Source organism: Lotus japonicus, chromosome 1, assembly GCF_012489685.1.
Source record: "Lotus japonicus ecotype B-129 chromosome 1, LjGifu_v1.2".
NCBI lineage: Eukaryota > Viridiplantae > Streptophyta > Magnoliopsida > Fabales > Fabaceae > Lotus > Lotus japonicus.
In genome coordinates, this window is record NC_080041.1 from 78,997,076 (window position 1) to 79,010,199 (window position 13,124).

A 13,124-nucleotide genomic window follows, 5' to 3' on the forward strand; every position below is an offset into this window, starting at 1 on the left:
CTATGTAACAGTAGTATTAATTTTTTTTTGAAAGCAAAATGATTTAATATATGTAAATAGAAAATATTGAGAAACAACGCGTCTTAACATGGGTAAAGTAACATATAGCAACATAAAGCTAACAAAAACTCTATATAGATAATAATATGAATGATCTTGATCCATTAAGATGTAGTTAAGTAACTCTCATGGATCATTTAAATAACCATCATATAATATACTAAAGTTCTTTTGTTATAACTTATAAGAGTTTAACTAAATTATTTATTTAAAACTACTCTATTGCACGCATGGGTTTTCCTTTTTCTCCATTAAATTTCCAGTCAAAATCAAAGCTTAATCAAATGCTCAAATCAGGCAATCACACATGCAATCGTTTAAGTACACTGTAATATCCTGTTAAGTACATTGACACGTTACAGGTATGGAACATCGCAAGCATATTATTGCATATATGAGCAAACACAGACAAAATATATAACAGTCAAATCACAGGTCAAACCACAACCACCTATTTGGTCCCGTAACCAAATAGTAGTAACTGCTAGTTGATTATCCTAGTTCAGTTTGTTTCCAAAACCAATAGAAACCTCAATAGTCAATAGTTTCCTTTCAATTTCAAGGAGGATCTCACACAGAAAGAAAAAGGTATAGTTACCCCCAAGTCCCCAACCACAACTAGTCTTGGGAAAACCAAAACAACCCCAACAAAGGATCAAATCTAAATAAAAAAATTGCTAGAAACATTCTCTCAAGATATTATTTTCAACACCTTATCATTAATTAATTGAAATTTATCTGAAAACTAAAAATACGATTGTGATATCAATTTATTGAAACATACTTGAATTTCTATCGATAAATGAAAGAGTGTTAAAAAGAGAGCGTCGGTGCGGAGTAACACTTTCAACTAAAAAATCATGAGAAAGGGCATTTTGGGAAAACAAAAAATTCCCTGCACCACCTTTATGCTCCTTTATCTCCACCCAAACAGTACCTCACGCCTCAACACTTTCTCACTTTCCAAAAACCCGCTTTGCACTTTGCAAACACACTCACACACAAACAACCATGGATCCAGACGCATTCACCGCCAGCCTATTCAAGTGGGACCCGCGCACCGTCCTCCCCACCACCGGACCCTTACGCCCCCCACTCCTCGACTACGCGGTGGCTCCACCACCAGCTCCGGCAGCAGTCTACCACCCGGCGCGAGCACCTAGGGAGATTGGAGGCCTGGAGGAGCTCTTCCAAGCCTACGGAATCAGATACTACACGGCGGCGAAGATAGCGGAGCTCGGTTTTACGGTGAGCACGCTTGTGGACATGAAGGACGACGAGCTCGACGACATGATGAACAGCCTCTCCCAGATTTTCCGCTGGGACCTCCTCGTCGGCGAACGCTACGGCATCAAAGCCGCCGTCCGAGCTGAGCGGAGGCGCCTCGACGAGGAGGATATGAAACGCCGCAACCTCCTCTCCACCGACACCACAACCAACGCTCTCGATGCTCTCTCTCAAGAAGGTGCGCACAACACAATAGACACAAGTTTGACTAATTTGTATATACAGTTATTTACTACTGTTATATCAAACTACTGTTCTTACTATGAATAATTTTTTTTCTTATGATATTAATTTGATGTGATTATTGACTGTGGAGAGAAGGTGTGAATAAATTTGTAGGTTTATCGGAGGAGCCGGTGGTGCAACGGGAGAAGGAGGTGGTGGGGAGTGGAGGAGGGAGCACGTGGGAGGTGGCTGTGGTGGCGGAGGAGAGGAGGAAGAAGCAGAGGCGGAGGTCGAGGATGAAGCAGCACGGTGATGACAACGAGGAAGGGGAAGACGAGGAAGGAGAGGATGATGATGAAGGGAACAACAACAGCGGTGGTGGAGGAGGTTGTGAGAGGCAGAGAGAGCACCCGTTTATCGTGACGGAGCCTGGGGAGGTAGCACGTGGCAAGAAGAACGGTCTTGACTACCTGTTTCACCTCTATGAACAGTGTCGTGAGTTTTTGATTCAGGTTCAGGCTATTGCTAAGGACCGTGGTGAAAAATGCCCAACCAAGGTAACTAACATGCTTTGCACATTTCTTTCCTTTTCTGTTTTGGTTTGTTTTGCTTCTCTTTTCCGTTTCAACGTGTTTGTTAACCGTGACACGTTTCACGCAACACGTGACAAGTCAGGGACTCTCTTGATGGGGTCCCATTTTTGTGTCCCCATGATGAGGTGAACGAAATATCCGGTCACAAGAGTGAACCCTACCTATAACTAACTCCAAGAGCATAGACCAGCACAATCACCCACAAGTCAAAATCATGCATGTACCTCATGACTCTTACATCCACCGGGTCCTTGCATGTTCTCATAATAATCTCAAGTCTCAACTCCACCAGACATTTTCTTCTATCTATAATTCATTAAATATTAAGAATCGACACATTTTCTTTCATCTATAAGTATAACTCATTTAATATTACATCTATTACCTCCCAGGGTTGCATGCATATTTTCATAACATATTCTTTAATATATATAACTGATTTAATATTACATCTAATATTTGTCTCATATTTTCACCAATTATAATCTTCAACAATTGGTAACCATTTTTTGTTGAATAGGTGACAAATCAGGTGTTTAGGTATGCGAAGAAGGCTGGGGCGAGCTATATTAACAAGCCAAAGATGAGGCACTACGTGCACTGCTACGCGTTGCACTGTCTGGATGAGGAGGTGTCGAATGAACTGAGGAGGGGTTTCAAGGAGAGAGGGGAGAACGTAGGCGCGTGGAGGCAAGCGTGTTACAAGCCGCTGGTGGCGATTGCGGCGCGTCAGGGTTGGGACATTGATGCAATTTTCAACGCGCATCCTCGTCTTTCGATATGGTACGTGCCAACCAAGCTCCGCCAGCTGTGTCACGCTGAGAGGAACAGCGCCGCCGCTTCTAGCTCCGTTTCTGTTGGCAGTGCTCACCTTCCTTTCTAAATTAAATTGTGTTTTAGTGATCTAGTAATAGATGTAGGAGTATCAGTGTAGGTAGGAAGTTGAGTACTCATCTACGGGGTATTATCAAATTAATTAACGAAGGGCATGTAGTGATCGACGGGACTTGTTTTAGCTATGAAATACTTCTTGATAAGGTATCTGTTAACACCAAAATTCTCAAGTTTAAAAATTAACAATTAGTAATTTGGTGTACATAAATGTTTGACATATTTCAGTGTAGTCTAGTTTCTATCTCCATTGCAAAATTATTGTCAAACATATATGTATTAGTCGAAATTATGTGTTAACATGTTTGGTGTCAAAGAATGCAAGGGTGATTCTATAATTCAAGTTTCATGTTGCTTGTGGTGTTAAGATATACTATTCGACCATTAGTCATGGAATTATATAATCACTATGCTTATGTTTTCCAAGGTCGAAATATTGTAATCTTAAGCTAAGGTGTTTGAAGTCTTTGGAGCAATATTTTGACATGCTTATTTTGAGTAATTAGACAAGTTCTTCGACCTGTTGAGAATCAATTCAAATTGTATAATGGTTAGTTGGGCCTAATAGTTAGTTGGGTCTAATGGGCTTAGTTAGAAGATGCCATTAGCATTGGTAAGTTGCCAAGTGCAATGGCAGTTAGTGTTGTATCTGTGTAATTGTAATCGTGTGTGTGTAATGTTTGTAGCAAGTGTTTGTGGCACTATAAATACTACAGCAATGAATGAATAAAGTAGAGAGAAATTTCATTCTGCAATTATTTTCTTTCATCTTCTGAGTTGTTTCTTTCATTGTGAGCTAACAGAGTGGTATCAAGAGCTTTTATGATCTAGGGTTTGAAAGGGGAAATTTCACAATTTCTGTGAGTCCTTGCTTCCTCTTCCTCAAGCTGAGGCTTTGTGAGGAAGGTTCTGCGTGCGGTGCTGCAATTGGGTGCGCGCGGTGCTTCGTTTGGCTGTGTTCGGTGCTTCAATTGGGTGCATGTGGTGCTTCAATTGGGCTCTTCAATTTCTGTGATTGTGGGTTCCTCGTTGGTGTGAAGAATGGCTAGTAACAGCAATCTTCTGACAAATCTACCAGTCTTTGATGGCAAAAGCTGGGATCAATGGAGCAAGAAGATGCGTGTCATCTTCAATGTTCAGGATGTGGGTGAATATGTTGATAATGGCTACACTCCATTGGAGGCGGATCCTACACCAGAACAACGAGCAGCCTTCAAGGAGAGAAAGAAGCAAGATTAGAAAGCACTGCTCTACATTCATCAATGTGTTGATTCTAAAATCTTTGAGAAGATTTCTGAATCAGTGACGTCTAAAGAAGCCTGGGATCTGCTGAAAAAGTTCTATGGTGGTGATGATAAAGTGAAGAAGGTGCGGCTTCAGGTTCTACGAAGGCAATATGAGACACTGCACATGATGAAGAATGAGTCAGTGGTTGAGTATTTCACAAGATTGGTGGTTCTGGCCAATCAAATGAAGAACTGTGGTGATGAATTGCCAGAAATTCGTTTGGTAGAGAAGGTACTTCGCACTTTACCTTCTAAATTTGATATCATAGTCACTACTTTAGAGGAGACAAAGGATCTCAGTACCATGAGATTAGAAGATCTTCAAGGAACCTTAGAAACCAGGGAACTCAGAATTTCTGAAAGGGAAGCTGATGATGAACATGAACGTGCTTTGTTCATTCAATCCAAGAAGAATTCCTCTTTTGAAGAAAGGAAAAAGAAGTGGAAAAAGGGTAAACAAAAATTTCGTGGCAAAGAAGATTCCTCATCAAAGGACCAAGGTGGTGAAGATGATAAATTAGACAACAAGAAAGGTGTTGGTCATGAAAAAATCAAGAAGAAATTTGATAAGAGCAAGATTCAATGCTTTAAATGTGAGAAATTTTGTCACTTTGCTTCTGAATGCAATAGTGGTAAAGGGGGTCTTAGGAAGAAGCAACAATCCAAGAAAACTGATGAAGAAGCACATCTTGCACAGGGTGATTCAGATACTGAACCACTTGTGATGGTGATTACAACCAATAAGGATGAACAAACTTCAGATGTTTGGTACTTGGACACAGGGTGCTCCAACCACATGACAGGCCATAGAGAATGGCTTAGTGACTTTGATGCCACCAAGAAGACACAAGTCAGTTTAGCAGACCATAGTAAACTTACTGCTGAAGGAAAGGGAACAATTTCTCTTGTAACACCAGGTGGCAAACCTGCACTTGTGAAGGAGGTTTTCTATGTTCCACATCTGAAGTGTAATCTGATTAGTGTTGGCCAGCTAGTAGAAAAGGGTTTCTCAGTGACAATAGACAAAAGGGGGCTGAGATTGTTTGATCCGAAGGGGAAGTTTGTGCTCAAGTCAGTTTTATCCAAGAACAGGACCTTCAAGGCTAACATAACCACTTCAGCTCCTCAATGTCTATTGACAACTTCTACAAATCAGGAGGCGTATCTCTGACATCAAAGGTATGGACATTTGAACTTTAGAAGTTTAAGTGATTTGAGGTCTAAAAGTCTGGTTTATGGTATTCCTAAGCTTCATGTACCAGATAGAGTTTGTTCTGTGTGTCTAGCTGGGAAACAAACTCGCTTGCCATTTGTAAAGAGTATTCAATTGAGAGCTCAGCATGTTTTAGATGTGGTTTCTTCAGACATTTGTGGACCATTTAAGGTACTTTCACTAGGGTGTAGCAAGTATTTCATTACCTTTATAGATGAGTTCAGTAGAAGGATCTGGTTATATCTCATCAAGCTTAAAAGTGAAGCTTTTTCCTGTCTTCAAAAGATTCAAAGCTGAAGCAGAAAAACAGAGTGATAAGTACTTGAAGAAACTCAGAACTGATGGTGGGGGGGAATACACCTCAAGAGAGTTTGCAAAATTTTGTGAGGAGCAAGGGATTCTTCATGAAATAACAGCCCCTTACACACCTCAACATAATGGCCTTGCAGATCGAAGAAACAGAAGTCTGGTTGAAATGGCTAGAAGCATGCTGAAACAAAAACATCTTCCTTCAAGTTTCTGGGGAGAAGCAGTGTGTACTGTAGCCTATGTACTGAATAGGTGTCCTACTAAGAGTTTAAATGGCAAAGTACTAGAGGAAGTATGGTCTGGCATCAAACCAAGTGTAGGACACTTAAGGGTATTTGGTTCATTAGCCTACAAACATGTTCCTGATGCTAAAAGAACCAAGCTGCAAGATAAAAGTGAGCCAGTGATATTGGTGGGTTATCATGCTACTGGGGCTTACAGATTGTATAGTCCAATGACTCAGAAATTTCTTGTTAGTAGAGATGTTTTGGTCTGTGAAAATGAGGAATAGAACTGGCAAAAAGGTGGTGATTCAGATCAGATTTTACCAATTCACATTCAAGAATTTGAAGATCATGATGTTACTCATGATCCAGTTCCTAATGAAGCTAATGATGATCAGCAAGGTGGTCAATCGGATGCCAATTATCAACCAGAAGCTGATTCTGATATGGATAGTGGGTCAGACAATGAACCACCTGACTTTTTTGATGGTCAAGGTTCTGGTTCAAGCAATCTGCAAAATGTACAGCTTGCTACTAGACCTGTGAGACAGAAGAAACTTCCTACTAGGTTCCATGACTTTGAAATTGCAACTGACAATGCAGTCACCGAAGAAGGAGAGTTGATTCAGTATGCAATGCTAGTAGATTCTGAACCTATTGGCTACAAAGAAGCCCTGAAGGAACAAGTTTGGCATGATGCTATGACTGATGAACTCAGAGCTATTGAGAAGAACAATAGATGGAAGTTAGTCAATTTGCCTGCTGGTAAAAAGCCTATAGATGTCAAGTGGGTCTTCAAAGTTAAATTGTCTCCAAAGGGTGAAGTAATAAAGCACAAAGCTAGACTTGTTGCAAAGGGGTTTTTGCAGAAACCTGGAATTGACTGCTTTGAGGTCTTTGCACCAGTGGCAAGGCATGAGACAATCAGGCTTGTGGTTGCTTTAGCTTGTGGGAGAGGATGGTCCTTGTATCACCTTGATGTGAAGTCAGCCTTCCTAAATGGACCACTGCAAGAGGAAGTATATGTCTCACAACCTCCTGACTTTGAGATTAAAGGGAAGGAGGACATGGTTTACAGGTTAGATAAAGCTCTTTATGGACTTAAACAAGCTCCAAGAGCTTGGAATAAAAAGATAGATGCTTTCTTTGTAGAACATTCTTTCAAGAAGTGTTCAGTTGAATATGGCATGTATGTTAAGCACTATAAAGGCAAGAATCTTCTATTGGTATGATTGTATGTCGATGATCTTCTGATTACAGGAGACTCCATTCATGACATAGACAAGTCGAAGGTGCTTCTCAAGTCAGAGTTTGAAATGACTGACTTGGAAAAGGTAGCTTACTTTCTAGGAATGGAATTTCATTACACTGATAAAGGTGTGTTGCTGCATCAAGGAAAGTATGTGAGAGAAGTTTTGGGAAGGTTCAAAATGTCTGATTGTAATCCTTCAAGGACACCAACTGAAGTGATTCAGAAGTTTGATTCAACTGCTGAAGAGAGGGTTGATGCAACTGAGTACAAGCAGTTGGTTGGATCTTTGAGGTATTTGTGTAACAGCAGGCCAAACATTTTCTATGCAGTTGGAGTTTTGAGCAGGTTCATGAGTGAGCCTCAGAAATCTCACTTACTTGCTGCCAAGAGGGTACTGAGATATGTTAAAGGTACCAGTGATTTGGGGATCTGGTTCCCTATGTATGGAGGACAAGGTAATGTTGATTTGTATGGTTTCTCTGACTCGGACTGGTGTGGTGACAAGTTGGATAGAAGAAGTACCACTGGTTACTTGTTTATGTTTCAGGGAGCTCCAATCTCTTGGGTCTCGAAGAAGCAGCCAGTGGTTGCACTCTCCTCATGTGAAGCTGAATACATAGCTGGTTGTTATGCAACATGTCAAGCTGCCTGGCTGAGTGCTTTACTCACTGAGCTTGGAGTACAGTTAGAGGGTTCAGTATGCTTGAGGATTGACAACAAATCAACCATTAACCTTGCCAAGAATCCAGTGGCTCACGGAAGGAGCAAACACATTGAAACAAGATTTCATTTTATTAGAGAACAAGTTGAGAAAGGAAGACTGAAGCTTGTTCATTGTGGAACTCTTGATCAAGTTGCTGACGTGCTGACTAAGGCAGTGAAAGGGGACCAATTTGAAAAAACTGAGACAGGAATGTGGTGTTGTCTCTATTGCTGACATTTGAATTGAGGGAGAGTGTTGAGAATCAATTCAAATTGTATAATGGTTAGTTGGGCCTAATAGTTAGTTGGGTCTAATGGGCTTAGTTAGAAGATGCCATTAGCAATGGCAAGTTGCCAAGTGCAATGGCTGTTAGTGTTGTATCTGTGTAATTGTAACCGTGTGTGTGTAATGTTTGTAGCAAGTGTTTGTGGCACTATAAATACTACAGCAATGAATGAATAAAGTAGAGAGAAATTTCATTCTGAAATTATCTTCTTTCATCTTCTGAGTTGTTTCTTTCATTGTGAGCTAACACGACCAAGACAGGCAGCAAGCAGAACTGAAGATGGCATTTAGCAAATGTGGAGTTACTAGAAGTTACAGGATCAAAGGTTCTAGAATAGGAAGTTATTTTTATGTTTGAATATTAACCGTATGATTATGTTAGCAGTTTTATTTCAGACATTATAAATAGTAGGTTGTAACTAGGAATAAAGCAGATTTCACACGTCTAGGCTCTTAGACTCTGAAAGCCAACAAGTCAATCACATAGAAAAATGGCAATTAGGAGATCATGAGTATGATTGTGGTGTAATCTCATCTACTTTTTATTTCAATTCATCTTGTTTCATCTTTTCTTCTTTTTTCTCTTTTATTTTTCCTTCACTTGTCTCAATTTCTTTACTTCATCTTGTTCTTCATGAAAAAATCTGGAATTGACACTCAAACACCTGCGTTAAATTCTTAATTTTTTTTGAATATTTTTGCTGCGGTTTGTTTGTTGTTCGGGAAATATGTGTTTGAACTATAAACCAAACACAATTGATCTTAATCTTTCACACAAAAACAATAGAAAAAAAAGTAAAACCAAACTTTCTTAGCGTAGAAATAAATGTAAAAGCGATGATGCCTGGATTGAAAATTAAACTTAGTACATTGCATTGAGTAGCCGCAAAAGATGACATATTTGAGATAGCAACATAAAGTGCCCCACGAGCGATGACGGAAAGCGTGGTCGACGATGTGGGTTTGAAGGCCGAAAGCCCGAAACTAAGGTCAATTACATGCAAGAGAGCGTAATGACTTATTCACGAACGCAATTAATTAATAAGCTCAAAAGTAAAAATAAATGTTGAACAAAGAAATCCATCAGAAAATGATAGATTAAAAAATTGTGTTTATCACCTGATCAATATTAATAACTGTAATTTTAAAACATTCTAGATGAGTATTTGCAGTGGTGTAATTCTTTAAGTGGAAGATGGTAAAAAAAGTGCTCCGCGCGATACTATTAAAATGAGAGGGTCTGATTTGGAACTATTTAGTCAATTACTTGAGATTTAAAGGGCTAATTGTAAAGGACAAATTAAGGTAAAATGTATGGAAAAAATGTCTCATAGTTAATTATTTTTTGAAGGTTACATATTAATAGTTCCTTCTATTGTTGATTTTAAGAGGTTCTAACAACACATCCTTTTAAAAACACAGCCCAACACACACATATAGCATTGTTGCATCACATGAGGAGATTCATGCACAAAACCCACAAATGTCAGTGGGTCTCATAGTGCTGATAAGCACCAAAAACAATTGTTTGTGAGGGTTTTGGGCTCGTGCCATACTTCCTCGGACTACATATGCATGCAATCGAACGATGGTGATTAGTTGTAGTAGAAATGGAATCATGTGTGCGCACAACTTGAACCCCTCAAGGTAGAGGAGAGTCAGACTAAAAATAAAAGAAATTTTTACATAAAAGATATAACTAAAGCAGAGAGATGGAGTGCCAAGAAGATGAAAGAAGAAAAAGCAAAACCCTAGATTCGAGCATGGAAACTAAAGCAAAACCCATAGAGAAATTGAAGATGACAGAGAAACCAAAATCAACAGAAATCAAACCAACCTGAGATTTACAAGAGAATGGGGCAACAACCTTCAAAACAAACGGGGCAGTTATGATGCATTGCCCCTTCGACAAAGAGGTGACTGTCTTTGAGTAGCAACAACCTTCGCAAAGAAACATGAAAGCAACGATCAAGTAGGTAAGGCTTTTTAAAACAACCGAATTTTTATTTACTAAAAAAACCAAATAAAAGAAAAGTTTTACTCACCGGCTCGCCGCACTTGTAGCAGTGGAAGAAATTTTCGTTGCCTCCAGACTCCAGTCCTCTATTAAAATTTTTATGAATCAATCAGTCTGAATTCTGACAAGGAGAACAGAGATTATATTGAAATTTAAAATCATAGGCAAAAACAGAGAACATGTACAACTGTACAAGGAGGAGAGTCAAATTATGAATAATGTCATGTATAATATCCCCAACATTTCGAGGCAGAATAATCCAAGACATAACAACGGCTATTTTAATAACATAGAAAGTTAAGAAACTGTTGGAACACAAGAGACTGGTTTAAAGCATGAAGAGAAATACCCTTAAAAGGGGACTTACTCTTGCATATATGTTTTGTGCATCAGTAGCAGGAACATTAGTTCCTCTGATTTCGGATATAAATTAGGAGCTGCATAATCTTTTAGCTCTAGGGAAGAAATAGAATTAACTTGTGTAAAACAATTGCGTGGGAGGCATGCTCGTCTATTCTCGTCATTGTTGCTTATGGGCATAGAAATCCTCATGTTTTTAAAGTCCTACATAATAAAATCATGATCAGAATCCCACATAAGTAAACAACATAACTCAAAAATTCTGAAGGAAGAATAGAAATGTACCTAAGCACTAGCTAGCAAGTAGCAAATTTTTTTCTTTGTATGAGCATAGAAAGTTAAACAGTCATTAGAGCATAGATCAACCTCGGTTAATATGATCCTGAGGTTGCTGGAGGTTCCTACGATCCTGAGGTTGCTGGAGGTTCCTACGTCCTGCTCTTGTAAGTTCACATTACTACCATTGCCAGAAAATACTAGCTAACTACTATAACAATTCAATGGCCTGAATTCATAAAATTACAATATTAACACATACAAAAATGAAGAGTCATCACCATAGTGGTTCAAGACTACTAATTAGTAAACAATGTCTTCATAATGTCATGGCATGGGGAGAGAAAAAATCAGAAAGGAACTAGACAAACTTCTTGAGTAACAATTCAGATGATTGATTTCAACTCTGAAAAGGTATGCTCAATATTTATTCACAAGATAAGATGATGAAATGAGAACTACCTAGCTTAGAGTACTAGTACTTAGCAGTTAATTTCAAGTTGTCCATGTATACTTACCTCGTCCTCGTTGGAATCGATTGAGCACGCAACCAAAATCATAACAAAACCCTAGATTGAAGAACTTATCTCCCAAAATGTTAGAATCGATTGAGCACGCAACCAAAATTAGTGGAGATCTTGGATCGAGAAACTCACCTTCCACATTTTCTGAAAGAGAAACAAGAGAATCTCACCTTCACACATGATTTCCATCACCTTTTCGCTCTCACCTTCAACCGAACCTTCAGATTTCAGGGAATGGTGGTGGCTTCAGTTCAGTGAGTCCAAAATGGAAGAATAGGTTTCAGTGGCAAACGAGCGGGAAATAAAGTTGCGTGCGCCTCGCAGGATTTGGACTTCTAATGGCCGGTGTAGAGAAATCATTACCGACCCCTCTCTACTTAACACAAATCTTTCAATTTTGTGATTAAATTAGCGGCAATGTTATTGCTGCTATACAAATGTCGCTGAAGGTGATTTTTGTTGTAGTGACTTGATTGTCTTTTTCATGTCTTCCCTTTGAAGTTGCGCGTGCAAAAGGGTTGCTATTATTTTCGAATAATGTTCCATTCAAATTTTTCTTAGATTAAGAAGAAAAAGAAAAGTAAGAGAGAGAAAATATGAGATGTGATAGATAACAAGATGAGAGAGATATGAATAAAAATAATTGAAAATGAAGTGTGTATATATCATTGTTTTTTTTTTAGATGGTGTATATATCCAGGGCCGGCCCTGGGCCTGTGCAAGCAGGCCCACAGCTCAGGACCTCCAAAAAGAAGGTCCCAAAAAAAAATTCAATTTTTTTTACAGCGGTTGTCCTTAAAGAACCGCTGTAAATAATCTATCTTTTACAGCGGTTCGGACTGCTGTATAGTCTTTTACAGCGGCGAGCTCTACAGCGGGTACGAACCGCTGTAAAAGGCTTTTTTTTTGCGTAGTGTTCTCGTTAAAGTTTCTCAAAAAAAAAATTAGGGATCCATTTTTATTATTTACCCAGGGCCTCCACAATATGGGGACCGGCCCTGTATATATCATTGTTTATTATTTCCTTAACGTGTTTTGAGCAATTTAATTTGGTTAATAAGTAATTTTGCATGAGGATATATAATCAAGTTTTGTAACCTCTTTGGTTCAAGTTCAAGACACACAATTTACAAGGTACGTGTTATAAGCACTTTATGAATAGTAGCTATGGTTCCGGTTTTTAAAGTAACTAGGATTATGTTCCGTTGCCGTGCGATGCACGGACGAGCGATTCTGTGTGTTATGATTTTTAATTCAATGATTTATAAAATTAACAAATTTATTTATACACCATTAACTTTATCGAAACATTGGTGATGTTAAACTAATTATTAACTTTAGTGTATATAGTATATAAAATATATGGATTTAAAAACAAATTTCATATTTCTGTTTTAAAAACAGATTTTAGAGAACAGAAAAAAGTTGTTTTTGTTTTTTGTTTTATTATTTTATTTCCAAAACTATAAAAACACGGAGAACAACTTTTTCATTAATGGCAAAGTTGCAATTTTTCACAAAATGTTTAATCGTGAGAAGCCTCTGACGCTGACAAACACACTGAACAGAGCAAGGTGAGACCAGTTGGGCAATGAAGATCATATCCACCCTCATTGTTGCTGCAATGGTTTATGGTGCTTTTCATGTTCTTGACGGTGTGGCGTGGCCGAGATGATGAT

General features: G+C 38.8%; 1 protein-coding gene across 1 annotated transcript; it reads left to right on the plus strand.

The window, feature by feature from the left end:
• Positions 1–993: 993 nt before the first annotated feature.
• On the plus strand, positions 994–3,311 carry LOC130732080 (protein UNIFOLIATA). Its single transcript, XM_057584203.1, has 3 exons — positions 994–1,525; positions 1,687–2,069; positions 2,626–3,311. Exons 1-3 carry the CDS (start codon positions 1,072–1,074, stop codon positions 2,986–2,988), a joined length of 1,200 nt encoding a protein of 399 aa, XP_057440186.1. The 5' UTR covers positions 994–1,071; the 3' UTR covers positions 2,989–3,311.
• Positions 3,312–13,124: the final 9,813 nt, after the last annotated feature.

What these genes read in the sequence shown, in the direction of transcription:
- LOC130732080 (XM_057584203.1), top strand. Translation starts at nt 1,072, where the DNA reads ATGGATCCAGACGCATTCACCGCCAGCCTATTCAAGTGGGACCCGCGC. An exon ending in CGATGCTCTCTCTCAAGAAG is followed by an intron (nt 1,526 to 1,686) that starts GTGCGCACAACA and finishes ATAAATTTGTAG; the next exon opens with GTTTATCGGAGGAGCCGGTG. An exon ending in GTGAAAAATGCCCAACCAAG is followed by an intron (nt 2,070 to 2,625) that starts GTAACTAACATG and finishes TTTGTTGAATAG; the next exon opens with GTGACAAATCAGGTGTTTAG.